The sequence below is a fragment of the Lepidothrix coronata genome, unplaced genomic scaffold (genome assembly GCF_001604755.1).
Source record: "Lepidothrix coronata isolate B3197 unplaced genomic scaffold, Lepidothrix_coronata-1.0 Scaffold79, whole genome shotgun sequence".
Lineage (NCBI taxonomy): Eukaryota > Metazoa > Chordata > Aves > Passeriformes > Pipridae > Lepidothrix > Lepidothrix coronata.
The window spans coordinates 941,558-957,906 of NW_016690259.1; the positions used below are offsets into that span (position 1 = coordinate 941,558).

Below are 16,349 nucleotides of genomic sequence, written 5' to 3' on the forward strand. Positions count from 1 at the left end.
ACTTTGAAAGGTCTATTTTGGAATAGTTTTTATCTGAACTGTTTACACTTGCATCTAAATATGTTCTTTGCATGCAGTTTCTTACATTGTATTCGGCACAGAGAATCATGGTTGGGCATAATTTGAACCTGTATAGGAGGAATTTAGATGGAATCCACTTAACCACCAGTAGTAGTACTTAAAATGATACATGAACTTTATTTCAAGCAGTTCTACAAACTTTGCTGAAAAAAATAAAGAAATGGGTGGTGCTAATTCACTGAATCACAATTTTATTAAGTAGAGTTGGAAACTGTCTTGCAAAGATTGATCTAGTAAAAAATTCTTTATAATCCCTATCATCGTAGGCAATTTCCCCTAATCTCACACTGTGCTTGCCTTTTGCCAACCTGTTAATACCTTACTGTTTCTGCCTTGTCCTATGGAAGTTAAGATTTTGGGTTGAGCCAAGGTGAATATAGGTTGGTTTTTTCAGTGCAACAGATAGGATCCAGCTACGTTATCTAGTTCTTAATAGAGAACTTCTCATAAATTTCTCCCAATATAGTTTATTAAAGAGCTCTTCATGGAATATGGAGCTTCAATAGGCACTTACAGTCATGATAGAATGAGCTTTATAGTTTAACTTAGTTTCTCTGAACTTCTCAGAGGAAAAAATTGACTGTCACCTCAACCTTGATGTAAATGAGGGGTACAAAACCCCAAACACCCTTCTTCTTACTGATTAGTCAGTGAGAATCCAACTATTCTATTCTCTTGTTATCCCTAAGTGTATGAAACTTTTCTTCTTTTGGCAGCCAAAGGGGACAGGCTTAGGCTAAATCTTAATGTCTGGTCTTCCCTCTGCTTCACTAGGAGCAACTGAGAGCTCTGGTGAAGAACATGGCATAGTTCATATTAAGATTTGTTTTTAAGGTTTTCTTAAAATCTCTGTATAAAGTTAGAGCTGTAATGCAAATGCATACTCTTGTTTAAATTGCACGTAGTACATTACATCCATCTGGACTATCTGATGATGAAATTAAATCCTAACACTGGTTCTGTATTTTGTTTCACCTCCTTCATTGATACATTATAGTTTGGTGGAGTGTGCTTGCCTGTTGTACTTCACAGCAAATGCTGTTAGTATCTTGGCACTTCTGAGGAAATGTAGTAGAAGAAACACCTGTAAATAAAGGGGACCTAGTCCCTGCACTAATTCGAAGCATGTAGTCAAAACACACAACCTTAGCCAAAGTTGTCATATTTATAAATGAAAAATGGAAGTATTAGTGCCACTTGAATACAATTGCTGTATTCCCTACCTTTATAGGTGAGACAAACTGTGACTAGAGAATATTGTTCTTCCATTGTTGACATATCCGCTTACTCTCGGTCTGTTTATGGTAGCGCTGGGCATACTTTACAGAAAAATAAACATGCTGCTGAAATTGTAATGGAAAAATCTGTGTGTGTCTCTTTTTTTTTTTTTTTTTTTACAGGAGGATAGTAAACAGGCTCAATTTTTGGCTTTGGCTGTTGTGTATTTTATTTCTGTGCTCATGGTTTCAAAATACAGAGATATACTGGAACCTCAGAATGAAAGACGACCACCAAACCAAAGCCAGTCATGCAAGGGATCAGAGAATGAAAATAATGAGACTCCTACTACAGGTGAACTGTTAATTATTTGGCCAAATGAAAATAATGTGGCTTAAAATTCTGTAGAAGTCCATGTGAAAATGTACAGAAATATGTGCATTGTAACCACTGAAATAAACAACATTATAGTGTTCAGTTTGCCTCAGTATTTGCATTTCTTCTTCTGATCTAAGAAAAAACTATAAGTTGATTATGCTTTGTAGAGGTGGCTAATCTCACTGAAGTAGCTAAGTATTCATGAATATTTGTTGCAGAAACTTTACTGTACATTATTTGTAAGGTTAAGTGTGCAAAAGCATAGACTGCCAGCTTTTTTCCCACTGTCAGACTCCAGTTAATTTTCATTCTTTGACTGATGTGTCAATATCTTCTATTTCCTTGTCTTAATTTTTGGATTTTACAATTTTTCGGGCTTCTCAGGAATTAGAAGGAAATTATTCTTTTCTAAATTTCCTATTAAATACTTACAAATATATTAAATCTCTAAGTAGGCAAGAAGAAACACTTATGGCTGTGTTATTTTACTTGTCTTCTGTTGCTGTTACTTCTTCAGGAGCAATGTGGTGAATGCAGCTCTGTTAATAATGACCTTAAAATGTGTTTTCTGTTTTCTTGGTATGAACAGTTGTGGAAAACCCATCTGCTGCTCTTTGTGCTTCAACCTCCACTGAAGATTCAGAAAGTACAGCATCTATTCAAAGAAGAGATTCTGGTCTCGGGGAGGAAGCAGCTTCAGGACAAACAAACAATTCGAGTGGTGCTGCTGAAGCAGGATCTCTTAATGTCAGTGCAGGTCCAGATGCAATCAGTGAAGTACTGTGCACGCTCTCGTTAGAAGTAAATAAGTCTCAGGAGGGCAGAAGTGAGACAGGGACTGAAGACAGTAAGCCTGCAGCTTCTGTGCCAGCTGCAAAAAATGTCAATGTAAAGGACATCTTGAGAAGCCTGGTCAGCACACCCGCTGATGGGACTGCAGTGGATGCTGCTCTTCTTCCACCGACCTTCCTTGGAGTTCTTGGTGATGGAGCTGCTGAGCAACCTGTACAGTTCCATTCCTTTGACAGGTAATGTGACATCTGAAATATTTGGGCTGATTAGTTTTGCTTAGGGTATCTATAAGGAACAGGAAAACACACTTCAGTTCACTGGAACTCAGGTACAAGGTCATCTAGTGTTTAATAGTAATCAAGATGCTTTGATCGAGAAGTAGAACCTTTGGCTGCCAAGTTACTGACATCACATAGGTTCTTCATGAAGGTATATTCTGCGTTGTATGGGTTGCTATGTCATGCTATGAAAGACTGTGGAAAAGAAAAATGACTGGTGATTGAGTTGTACTTGAAGGTCTTGAAACCAGCACCTCCTTATAAGACTTAACTGCCCTGTCTCCATACATGTTACAGCTCAGAAGCAATGTAGCAAGATGGCCGATAAATTGCCTAGAAATGACTGGAAGAGTAAAAGAAAAGATTAAGAGTGTAAACTGTTCTTTTGTCTTTCCTGTTCTCTTCCTAAATGTATCAGTGGCAGATGAGGACTGCTGTGCATATTTAGTTGGTTTTAAAGGCCTGCAGAAATAAAATGAAGTGACTCTTTCCTGATAATAATTTTGGTGTCCCCTATATCTCAGTCTCATTAGCTCCTTATCTTTTCCCAAGTATGGTAGACCACACTGTCTTTTACTAGACTTACTGACTTTTACCTCTTCAGGATTCCCCAAAACAACAAAGAAAGAACAAAAGAAAGAATCCCATAACACTCACATTCCTGCCTCTAGAAAAGCCTTGATCGTATCCAGAAATCCTGCAGTCGATCTGGTACAAGGGGATCCCGTGGTATCTCATCCTCTGCTTATTCCTGAGCTTCCTCTGGCTCTGATGTCTTTGCAGTCTATGGCTGCCTTGTTCAAACTAACAGACGACCCAAGAAAGGAGTGAAGCTCTGCCAGGGGTATGGATGCAGCTGTCACAGCATGTCTTCTCAACTCAGATTGCCGTATCACTAGTGGGGGAAGAGGCAGTGGTGGTTGTCTGGCTAGATTAGACGCAGATGGTGTATGCCAACCAGCATTTGGCCGCTTGCTCTTGTCTCAAAGTAAATACTGTGTTCTGTTTGTGATGCTAAACAGGAGGACTTGTTTTGAGAGCAGTAGGAGGATGGAGGCAGAGGGGGAAATTGGTAGAAGGGGTACACACTGAATTAGAACTTGTCACACCTCTCTCCCTGCTGCTGCCCAAGTGCTTTTGGCACTTCTGCTTTGAGGCCTCTCATTGCTCTTTGCTGCACGTGGGCAGTCGATGTTAAAGAGTGTAATGTTTTAGTCTGTGAGTGGTGTTTTTTTCTCATAAAATTCTTATTATTCATTGCTGCTTGATAGAGATTGCATCCACAAAATAACATCTGTCTGGAGATCTGATGCAGAAGTGCCTGTTGCATTGAGGAGTAATTTTTTAGCTGTTGTTGAAACTGAAGGTTTGTGCTGCTTGTGAAAATCTGATTTGAAGTGGTGTAAAGCAAGTTAACTAGACAGGAAACAATGGGGCACTTGCAGTCCTGGTAGCTGACATACAGAGGAAGCTGTACAATTTAATTTGATCACATATACAGAAATTAAATACTGGGTATTGATAGCAGCCCTTCAGTCACTTGCAGTTTTGTGTTCTTTTATCTGTATAGTTGCAAAGTCACTCAAATAACACAACAAAAAAACCCCTTAAATTGTGGTGTGCTTCATGAAGCAAGATACTGAAAAGTTGAACTAATTGCTGTTTTGCCCTTTTACTTTTCTGGCGCTACAGTGTCCTGGATGGATCCTGCTTTTCTTTTTCCATCTCCAAAGAGCCAGCCATTTGTAACAACTCTTGCAATTCTTTCACTTAACCTCGAGGCACAGTTACTGCATCATTACTGAAAGGAAGCTGGTCTCATCAAAGAATATACACAGAGGAGTGAAAGGGGTGCATGGACTGAAGCAGTGGACAGCACTGTGCTTTTGGATGGAAGAGCAGAGGGCAAGGGATTTTGTAGGGTTTTTGTAGCTGGACTGCTCCACAGTGAAAACTTGTGGGTGTTTGTTTCCAATGATTTTGTGTTTAGTGGGTGGGGATAAATATATGAGGAGATCATGAAGTAGTATGAAGTATTTTGTCCTTCAGCAGTTGCATGTGACCTCAGTATGTCAGTGGCCCTGTGTTTTGCCTGAATTTTTCATTTCCTTGCTTTTGTGGGTATGTCTGGTAGACAGAAGTGTACTTAATGATGCAGACGTCTTACCTCTAATCAGTTATCATCTGGTAGTGACATGCACAATCTTGCATCTATGGTAAATATGTTGATATATGATAAAGCATGTTGCTAACTAGCTAAGAAATGAGTTATAAAGACAAAATAACTGTGTATATGAAATTTAAAGTTACATAGACAGGAAACATTCATGGCAACTTGAAGGTGACTGCATCTTTATGCAGTGTGACTGCTTAAAATACAAGTTTATGCTCTGAAATGACACCTGGTGACAACAGTGGGGAGGAATTGTGCCAGGGATAAAAAAAAGAATCACCTTTTTTACAAGGAATTGAAATAGAGTTTGAAATAGTAGCTCATCTCTGGGATAGACAAAAATACGAAGTTATGTTGTGAAAGTTTTTTTGGGAAAACCGGCTTTGGGATGCTCTCTTATTTTCTGTGTCTGGTTTACATTTGGTATATTGTTTGATGGCAAACACAAGTTCTGTGAGTTAATTTTTTTTTTTCTTTTTAAAGGCACTTTGTTAAAAGTTGTTCCCATGTAGCAGTTTACCAGCAGGGTATCTCTGGGAATTTCAAAGCATCTCTCTGATCCTGCATTTATCTCAGGAATGCTGTGTCAGAAATCAAAACTCTCCTCATATCTTAAGGATTATCAACTTCCCAGCCATAGCTGGAGAGTATACAGTAACAGCTATGTGAGTGAAACCTTACTGAAAGGCTGCCAGGTTGCAAGCCTTTGCAAACAGCTAGGTGTATGTGTTCATTCCCATGCCAAAAGTCTTCCCCTTATCTTATGTGAAGATACAATCTTGTGATTAGTGGGTGCCAGGGGTTTATCACGATAAAGTTCAAGACTTGCATTAGCTTTTTCCCAAGATCCATAGGGACATGAATTAATGTTCCAATTTCAGTGAGTCCTAAACCAGCAGTTTTCTTATTTAGTAGTAATCTTGTAGAAAAAGGAGGGCAGGTTAATGCAGGCAAATTTAAATAAAACAGAAATAAAAATAACCAAAACTTGGGATGAAATGAGAGATGACATTTCTCTTCAGTTTAATAAAACCCATAACCTATCACTTGCTATTTTTACTGTGCACTTTAAAATAAAATCTTGGTCGCTCCTGGATTCTGCTGCTCATTGTGGAAACATTCAATAACCATGTCATTATAGGAAGCTGATGCTGAGGGTTAGGAGGAATATAGGCTCTTACATCGTGATCTTGTACCATAGAGCTTAAATCTGCAGCTGTGCTGTAACTTACAGAACAGAGATGTTACTAAGCTTGTTTTTCTTTTTGGAACATCATCTATAAGCTGCTTGGTTTGGCTCAGCCGATGTTTGCTCGTTTGTCAGTCAGTGGCATGCATGTGCCTTTGTAACGGGTTGGTCGTGGTATTTTGGTTAAATTTCATCGAAGTGCCTTTTTTATATGGAATGAATACATTTTAGACTTCATTGACTTGGGCCTCAAATGCAAAAAGAATACACTCGTTGTTGACAAGATTAAGTCTACCAGGTGTAGGTAGAGAATATGAGAATGGGGGATCTGCAGATAAAGGCACATGTGCTGTGATGAAAAGCTCAGCTCTTTCAGCACACCAACAATTTACATTCTGCAGGGGCTGAAGAGCCAAACCATTTGAAGTCTTCTCCCTGCCAAGCTGATTTTAAAGTTCTCTTACAAGATTGATTGTGTTCTTTCTATCATATCTTCTCTTCCCTTCCCCCCACCCTCTGATCTCTCATGGTTTTGAGAGTCTCTTATTCTTCCTTTCTCCTTGGGTATTTCAAGGGAGACATAAGACAATGGGTATTATCTACAGACAGCAGAGCCCATAGAAGGACACTGACATGGCAGGCTGCTTTCCTGCCTCACAAAGTAGAGGTGGAAATAAATCTCTGATCCTCTTTACTGGTCTTTGCCTTGCAGTGGGCATCATTTTGGTAGCCTGGAACAAGGCTGTTTTCTTTTGGTTTTGAATTAAAACCAGTATCCCACAGGTATACAGACAAACTGTCACCTTTGTGGCTTTTCAGTGCTTAGAAATAGAATGCTAAGAATGAATCTGTATAAATCTGTCAAGAGGAATCAGAGCTCATGTAAATATTTTTAAATTACAGTGAGGTCATCAGTTTGGGCTGCCCTGTGTTGTATTAGGAATATTTGACTTGTACCCAAGGAAAATTTGTAACTTGAAATGTATTTAAAATGAAATGGGGACTTGCCAACTTCGTGAAAAATAAATACTTGGGAAAATCCTAAAATTTCAGGACATGTAGATATTTTCTATCTTTATATTGAAACAGAAGAATCAGTGATCTGAAACCGAGGAAGGGTTCAATAAGTAAATCCTTATAGAATTTGGCAGAATAGATCATTATTGTGTAAGCCTTTGTCTGTGAGGGAAGTCAGTGTTCAGCTCAGTGGTCTGTGCTCATTCAGCAGTGAATAATTGTCTGCAACACGAAGACTTCTTACACTTCAGCATAATTGGGACTAATAACACACTGACCTTCTGGCTAAGATGTATTTATGGTGGCTAGTTCTCACTATGCCTGACCTATGTTTATCAGTTCACGTGCTGTAAATTCTTACTTTAAACCTTAAATATTTGATTTTTAAATGAAAAAAAAAAGGCAAACATCTAATACAGTCATTTAAATGAGGCATTCAGAAGTATCATTCTTACTTAGTAGTGCTTGAGGTCTCCTTGAAATAGACCGTAAGAATATTTTTTTGTGCAGTTTTTCTAGTTTATTTTATTTTCCTGTGTTTGAATTATATGATAATGGATGTTTTAATATACAAATGTAACTCAAAAATACAGAATTAGTTTAAGAGGTGGGATAATGTGAATCTTAAGGAGTTAAATGTATCGATGCTTTTTTTTCTCTGTGAGGCATCTCTGCTCATGTGTGAGGTTGCTAAAGTACGTTGTTCTGATGAAATTAATGCACGATTACAGATGGTTTTAAAAATATTTTTGTAGCTCTGAGGAAATGTACTATAAAGCCGCTTATCGATGAATATTTTATTCATGTGTGTGGCAATATTTAACTTTTTAAGAAATGCTTGTCAGTTTAGGTACAAAAAAAAGACTGTCTTATCTGTGTACTCTTTAAAAGCAAATGCCTTATTAGTTAAGGGAAGTTGAAAGCACATTAATTTCTAAGACACTTCTGACAAATTTACCTGATTTAATAATGGACTAAACACTGTTTTCCACAGAGTTTATTTACTGCAATATTTAATCTTGATTTTCCACTGTCTCGCATTCTTTCTGCCAGTTGCATTCATTTTCCTTATATTAGCATTTAAATAATCTTCTGAAAGAACAACACAAAGGAACATTGGTAGTTAATGGCAAATATTTCTGTTTGAACGTGGTTGCATTTCCACTTAAATATTCAAAGAAAATATCGTTTTGCTACACAAAGAAGGAAAACCATAGGAATTTCAGAATGTAAATAAAGAAATATGACCAATGTCTGTGCTGCAGAAATCTTAATTTGCTTGCCAGTATGTGGTAAATATGAATCTTTGTGATTGCTGAGATGAACTTCCATACATTTGAAGGAGGCTTGGAAATGGAAGCTCCTAAACCAAATCCCGCAGCTGTAACACTGGCCATTTTGCACTGTTGAAAAGGAGAACATACAAGGCAATAAATATTACATTACCAATAATGCAGCAATGCACAGCTGCCAGGTCATTATGCCAAGATACTTTGATGTTTTGGTTTGTGATTCTTGAACTATTTTAAGGGTTTTTTTTGCATCAGAGGGTCGTGTCAACTGAGCAGAAGACAAAGTACATTCACAATTTGGGGATTTCTTACATCACGTTTTTGGACAATATCCAACATTTCTTTTGGCTGTGCTCTTCAGATTGACACAGCTCTCGGAAGGGACCTTCTTTCCTCACCAGAAATACTGTTTATTTTATTTTGGCTCGGAAAGAGGAATAATTTCAGTTGACTGTTGCAGATTGCTATCTAAAATAAATTCTCTTCAGAACTAGTCCAAGGCTAGAAAACAACTTTATAGTGAGTTGTTCAAAGCCTCTGTTTTCTTCCAAGGGCCCAAGATCTAGAAGGGCCTTTTTATTGTTGAATTTATGAAGTAGATTTTTTGAAATCTTTTTTTTAGTTAAAAGCTAAAACCTTTTTCAGTGAGATTCAGTAAACAATCTGGTTTTCTCAGAAAACTTTGTGAGAATCAGTGTCTCCTTTTCAAAGCATGTGGTGACTCTGGAGTACACAGGCACACCCATATGTACTGTTTAGCAGCATATGTTCTTCTGTATTTTGAAGTCTGAAACATGTATTATTCATTTTTATTCCTTGAATCAAAGCAAAAGGAATGATGTTAGGTAATTAAAAAAAAAAAAAAAAAGCAGCCTGGTAACAGCTCTACTTTGCAGCTGTAAGTGCCAGATTTCCTGGTGCTAGTAGTCAGAGTATCTTCCTTGTAGTGAATGCCATTGCTAGATTCTGAAAGCTGTATTGGAAGTGTTAGAATATATATAGTTCCTTTTTTTTAATGTACTTCCTGGAAAGTAAGTCACTGAAGGTGAGAGTAGCAGCTGTACTTGTATTCCCAAACTTCTGCAGATTTGAAGGTGAGAAGGTATACAAAAGATCTTAAAAGGCAAAAGGGACTATTGTGGTCATTTACTGCTGTCTGTTGCAGCCCAGGGAAAAAAAAAAAAAGTCTTAATTCCTTTGCTTGAATGCACCTTTCCTTGGGTAGCTGGAGAGAGTCTGACAACTTGCTGAAACTACTCCCTCAGTGCAAGTACACTTAAGAACTGTGAAGGTCAGTAGGAGTTTACCTGAAGGAGTGATAATGTGTAGTGTTTTGTCAGAAACAGCACAGAGAATGGAAGGCTCTTGTAACTGGGATTTCTTTTGTCTGCACTCATTGTCAGCTGCAGAGGAGCAGTGTTAAGGTAACAGCTCTGTCTGCACACGGGCTTCCTTGCTCCCATGCATTTCCAGAGCTGTTACTTGCCCTGTGAGGAGCTGCTTCTAGTAGTGCTAAAACTTACTCCTGTTCTAAAACTCCTTCTTGATCTTTCCAGCATGTTCATTTCTTGAGTTTTATCTAAAAGGAGTCTTTTCTAATATATAAGTCAAAATTCAGCCATTTATTTTTTTCTTTTTAAGGTATGCTTCTGGCTTGTTCTTTACAACCTATAATGCAACCTGTTTCCTAGTTCCTGGGGCTCTAGGATCAGAGAATAGGATCAGTAGCCTTTGTAGGCATTCAGAAGACACAGCCCTTCTGATCTGATGTTTTGAGAGAATTCTCATGGGCTATAAGCCCTGGAAACAGAAAGCTTCTCTAAGATTTGGTTTTATCCTCAAGGTCATGTGATGTTTTCCAATTTAAAATTAGTTACATGAATTACATGTTTTGAACAGACACAACCTGTGTGTTCACAACTTCCATCTACACGTGCACCAAAATTTGTCACTAAATATTCTCCCACCCATATCACCTTGCATCCAATATAATTGTATCTGTATTAGCTAGCAACAAAAGGATATTGTTTCTGTAACTTAGTGGGTGTGCAAAGAAATTTTTCCAGATCATGCACTAAGGTCTCATGGAGTCCCTCTGGATAGACACATATTTATAATCTGTCTATATGATTTTGGGTTTAATATTATTGATTAGTATTTCTTGAATTAGATATCTATACAGTAAAAGAACTTAAAATCCATAAAGGAATACACCTGGGCTTCAGTGCTGTATCATGAATGTTGGAGAAATGTCTGAAAGTTTACTATGTGTAGGTGAATTTGTATTCAGTAAACTTGTATTCATTTCCCAACCCCTTCCAGCTGTTTGAATGTGTTTTATAGAACAGTAGTAACAGTTTCCACGTGGTGAATGTCACAGAATCTTGAGTGAGAGATCCCCTTCTTAAACCGGGGTGATGCAAAATTAATTGGTAATGTAGTTATAATTTACAAAACTGTCTAAATATATATATATTTTTTTTAAAGTCCATTGTTCATATTTCAGGGAAGCAGACATGAACATAAGAGGAAAATTCATGGTTTAGGCACAGTATCTTGACTTGGGGCTCAGGTGTTTTTGCTTCTATTTTTTTAGTGACTAGTTAACATTAGCAGTCACCCTTATAATGATATGACATGTACTGCCTCCAAGTATGGTGCCTGCCTACTCCTGCCATTAAGAAGGGTTGATTTAATCAGTAACGTGGTCCAGCTTCTGTGACATCTTTTGACATCCTGTGACTGAAGAAGGGAGTCACATACAGTCAGTCCTCCTCTCCCCAGTTCCAGCAAGAACTGTTTTAGAAATATTTGACAGAACTTCTTTGGTTGCTATCACACCTGAATTTAGGTCAAGTTTCTGAGTTATTTTATTTAGAAAATGAATATTTTTAAAGCTATTAAGGGAATACTTCCAGTGTGTAGTTATATTACCGTCAACAAAAGATGTGATTAAATAAATTGAATGTTGAAGATTTTCGGCTTATGGTTAACACCAGGTAATTAAAAGTAAGCGCTGCAGTGGGAGTACATTATATATCAGCTGTACTCTTTACCTCATTAGCTGGGGTTTTGCATGTTTATGGAGCTAACTTGCAATTAAAAATGCCTTTAACGTATGCTTAACAAGGCCTTTTAGGTATTTGGAATAAAGTACTACAATTTAATTGAAATTGGTATAGCATAAATAGATGTCTTAGTAACATGTCAGATAAATCTCCATGCCTAACTTGTCACTTTGCATCTTTTCCTCTGATGTAGTTTTTAATGCTGACTATAAGGCCTGACATTTAACTTGTATAAAGGATGGGGATTCTCTCTTAACTCCAAAGAATGTTTTGATTTGTTATATAAATAAAACCTGATTGACAAGATATACTTAAATTCATAGCCATATTTTTAAGATGTGTGAACATTTGTATGTGTTAGAATAGTTTTAGCCACAGTATATCCTTCTGCAGTCAGTCTTCTGTTCTGCATTAGAATCCCAGCAGTAGTAGACTTCAAGGCAATCTTTGGTCTTGATAATTCACCTTAATATTTTATTTTTAAACACTGTGACATCTTTTGTAAATGTTGCCTGAAGTTTAAAACCAAGTCTTGAGGAAACTAAGGTGAAAAGAAAAACCCAGTTGCTGAACATTTATCCTGGTGATCTTCAAACTGTGTGCTTGTTTGTCAGGGATTTTGTGGAAGTGGATGAGATGTTAAAGTGTACCATAAAAAGGTAGTACCATGAACAAGGATGAAGTGTCCTTTAGGTTAAGGTGGGTTACAAAAGATGATGGAAAAAGAAAGTAGGGAAGGAATGGTACTTTTGCGGGACATAGAACATAAGTGCTAGAATTAAAAACGAGGATCACGATGTGTGAACCTTCACATACAGTAGGATTTACTAACTCTCTGTCTTCACCTAGGAGTGTTGTTGTACCACCGAAGAAATCAACCATTTCCTCTTCTACAGCTGCAGTTGGTATTCCTGCAAATGCTGTCAGTGTGGTTTCTTCTTTAGATTCAGCCCAAGCCCCAGATCTGTCAGGAGAATCTCCTGGTAAGTAAGGGTAAATTAAACAACTTAAATACCGTCCCTTCCTCTGTTGCTTTTTCTTCCCTCACCACTCACTTGGAATACAAATAAACAGTTTTTTGTTACATGTTACTTGTTAAGGTGAGATTTTTTTCATGGTGATGAGAACAGTTGTTTTTCAGACATTAAGTCATTAGTTGCCTTCCATTAGTTGCCTACTGATTTGTGTATAGGTATGTGTGTGTATATATGAGTCTTACTTGTACCAAGAATATTGATATTTAATTGCTGGTTGTATTTTCTTGGGGGGAAATGTGCCAATAATCTAGGAAGATACTGTTTTACATTCTGTTTGTTTTTTTTTTCTTTTTTTAAACTACTGGAGTGTGTGTGGTATGTCCTAAATTATCAAGTCAGACAAAAGGACCTTTGAGACATTTTTATCCTGCATACTGCTTTGACTAAACTTTGTCATACACCCTCACACAGCAGCTTGCAGGCCTGCAGTTGGTACCTGTGCCTCCAACAAAGGCCAGGAAAATAGGCATGACTTTAAGTTAGACTGGACCAATTGTCAGTGACATCACACGGCTTCATGAATATAAGAAGTCATACTTTTGGATATTTTCTGAGAATTTGTCCCCCAGATCATTTTATTATTCCTAATTTTGCTGCTGTGGCTACACAAATCTAAAAAACTAACCTGTTTATAAATAAAAAAAAAAGCAAAAGTAATGCTGTATTAGAAAAACCCCAACTTTGCAACAAATGCAAATGTCTGAGCAATATTTGTCATAATTTCAAGATTTCTCACTATTTTGTAAAGCAGGCATACTATATTAACTTGTATTTAGTATAAATCTGGTGTATTCTAAAGACTACTTTTTGTTACAGATTAATTATGTAAAGTATAAGCTTATTTATAAATTCTAGGGTATTTGCCTAAGGATATATGTGTTAGTGCTAAGTAGAACTGAAAATTATATACAAGTGTTTCCAATAGCTTTAGCCTGAGGTCAAATTCAGTGTTGATGCCAAACTAATTGCTTTGGACAGTTTTTTTCAGTGGGGACAAAATTGAGTAGGTTGTTTATAAGCAAGTGTTCCTTTGAACCCTTAGTCTTTCTGGTTGTTCTTGTATGAGATAAATGATGTTTAACCTTGCTGTGTCAAAGGCATGCTTTTCTACTTAGCCATGTTTGAGTCACAAGGCTATATAGAATCTCATAATCGTGCCCATGAAGTTTGATTTCAAGACTTAGAACTGGTTTACATCTTAAATCAAGGAAGTCTCAAGTTATACCTGATTATTGGTGATTTTTTCAATGTTTGAGTTTCTCGCTTCCTGTTTTTATGAACTTATGTCCAAACTGCAAAGACTGGGGAAAAAAATGTGATCTGTTATCATGTCCTCTAGTACTCATGTGTCTGGAAGATGCTTGTTGCCAATCTTCAACTGCCCATTCCATTTCTCAGGAGAATCAAACAGTTTTTGTTCCAGCCACAAAAAAGGAAAAGAAAAGCTATTGAAATCTAGTATGTTCCTACTTTTTGTAAAGGGGAGAATCCATTTTGTCACCAAAACTGCAGGAGGTAGCACTGTACTAGTCTAGGAATAGTGTTTGAAATAGGGGAATTAACTGTCTTTTGAAGTGTCACAATTCTTTAGTGAAGATTGGCTCTGAGAAGCTAATCTGTTTGAAAAATAAAAAAACCTCACCTAGATTGAAATTGTTTTAAATAATTGTGAATTTGTTAGCTTCTGACTGGTTTACCCCGATTAGATGAGGGCTTAATTATTACAATTTCTGAAGCAAGTACTCACTTGCTTTTAATAAAAACAAAACAAACGAACATTGATTTTCAGATTTAGTCAATCTTTTAGGAACGTATAGAAGAAAAAAATAGGTACTCCTGTGCCTGTAGAATGTATGAGAAATCCAGACAATAAACAATACTAATGTAGTTTGTAACTGTGTGACTTCCAGCATGTCTGGGAGTTTTGGCAAAAATTGGACATGTAATCTCAACTGATATGCATAAAAAGAAACTAATCAGGATTAAAAATAGGCATGTTTAGACTGGCAATCTAATTAATTAAAAGAAAAAGTAAAGGGATGAATGAAATCATGTCTTAAACAGATTAAAACGTGAGACTGTTCCTTTTTGCCCCGGTAAAATAATGGCACGGAAACAAAAATTTTGCAGAGTTGGAGTGGTTTGCATCTAGTGTTGCTCATGTAAAATTGCACACATTAAGTTTGAAATGAAGTTGTGTATAAGGCCTTAATTTTTTTTTTTTTTTATTTGAGAATGGAAGTAGCAATAAGCAAACTTCCTATAAAACCAAAATATATGTAAATTTCCTCTGATTTCAAATCACGTTCTTTCACTAATTTTCGTTTTCATGCAACAGAGAATCAATATATCTTTCTTGTTTTTTCAGCTAACATTCATTATAATTCTGTTTCCTTTCTTTAATTAAGAAAATAAATGAGTTAAATCCTTTTAAAAATATGCTGAGCTTAAGGAGGCTATGTAGTGAATATAAATTTGGAGCTATTTCACGTTTTATACGAAGGTTATTCAGGAAACATTATTACTACATTTAAAAATACACATCATCTGTTTTTTTTGCCAAAGTGAGTTTTGTGTACATTTGTTTGATAACTTTTAAAAACTGATAAACAGAACCATAATATATTAACATATAATGCTTTAGTGTGAAAACTCAAGCAGATTTACTCCGAAACAGAGATGAAAGTGAGATGCAGGCATTGAAATAGGATTAAACAGCAGGTGTTATGTTCTAATTGCACTGTGTACATACACTCAATTTGGCAGTAAGTTACATATAGTATGTGAGCATCCTCCACCTGTAGATGTGATGTCAGAATTGCTTGTGTTGAAATACCAGTCATCTGTGTGGTTCCAGATGCCTCCATTGCCATTTGTGTGTGCTCAGAATTCATCAGCCTCCTTCCCCATAATTTTTCTTGAAGTTTGCATCTTGCCTGTAGATCAAGGGTTGTAGTATCTCAGATACTTGATGCTTGAGATGGTCCTAAGCTCATATCATATGGATGTGACATATCCTGGCTTCCCAAACACAAAGTATTGACAAGTTGGAAAGATAACTGTCTAAGCTCACTCTGTTCCTCTGATACTTTGAAAGAGGGTGAAAACATGTTTTGGCCTCAAACAGCCTGGCCTTTTTGCAGAAGTTCCTTCACCTTTACTCATTCAAGCTGCAGAGTATTTCACAGCACAAAAATACAAATGTGCCCCTTGTGGTCTGAACTTGGCTGTCAGTATGTTGCCGATGGCTGGTATTTGGGTTGTTGGTTTGCTGGAATTGCTAGTCCAACTGTTGAAATATCTTGGAAATGCATGGAGAAAATAAAGCTTGGTGGCCCATGCTGAGCCAATCATTTATAGTCTCTTACAGAGGGTGGTATTGAGCAAACTAACATATTTACTAATAGTAATCTAAGAAGGGGGAATTCACTTGAGTTGTTTCTTCCTTGGATTGTCTCATAGGCTGAATGTGAGCTTTTCCTGCACATACTGTGTCCAGGAAGGGCTACTGCTAAGACAGGACTAATATTTGGATAGGCAGGACTTGGCTGAGTTGTCTGAGCTTTAAATGTTTCAATTACAGCTGTAATGTTCTGAAGTGGTGTGAATTTTTTAAACTGTTTTGCAGTTTGCACTTCCAGTGTTTTCTCTGGTGCTCTGAGTTTCTCTGTTTATGTACTTGAAGGATTTCATGTGTTTTATTACTGCTTCACTCTAAAGAACTCGGTCTTTCACCATTCAGTTTGTAAATGGTTGTTCAAATACAACTTTTATGAAGAGAGTGTATGATAAGTCTGTGGGAAGCGGGAGTGAATTGCCTCTTGTC

General features: G+C 37.0%; 1 protein-coding gene across 3 annotated transcripts in view; it reads left to right on the forward strand.

Annotated features, from left to right (window-relative positions):
* Positions 1–16,349, forward strand: part of LRBA (LPS responsive beige-like anchor protein) — a 410,805-nt gene that overhangs the window by 90,653 nt on the left and 303,803 nt on the right. For all 3 annotated transcript variants that reach the window (XM_017820154.1, XM_017820156.1, XM_017820155.1), the window contains exons 28-30: positions 1,482–1,653; positions 2,267–2,705; positions 12,336–12,469. In XM_017820154.1, the coding sequence (XP_017675643.1) occupies positions 1,482–1,653; positions 2,267–2,705; positions 12,336–12,469 (745 nt within the window). The remainder of the gene's footprint in view (positions 1–1,481; positions 1,654–2,266; positions 2,706–12,335; positions 12,470–16,349) is intronic.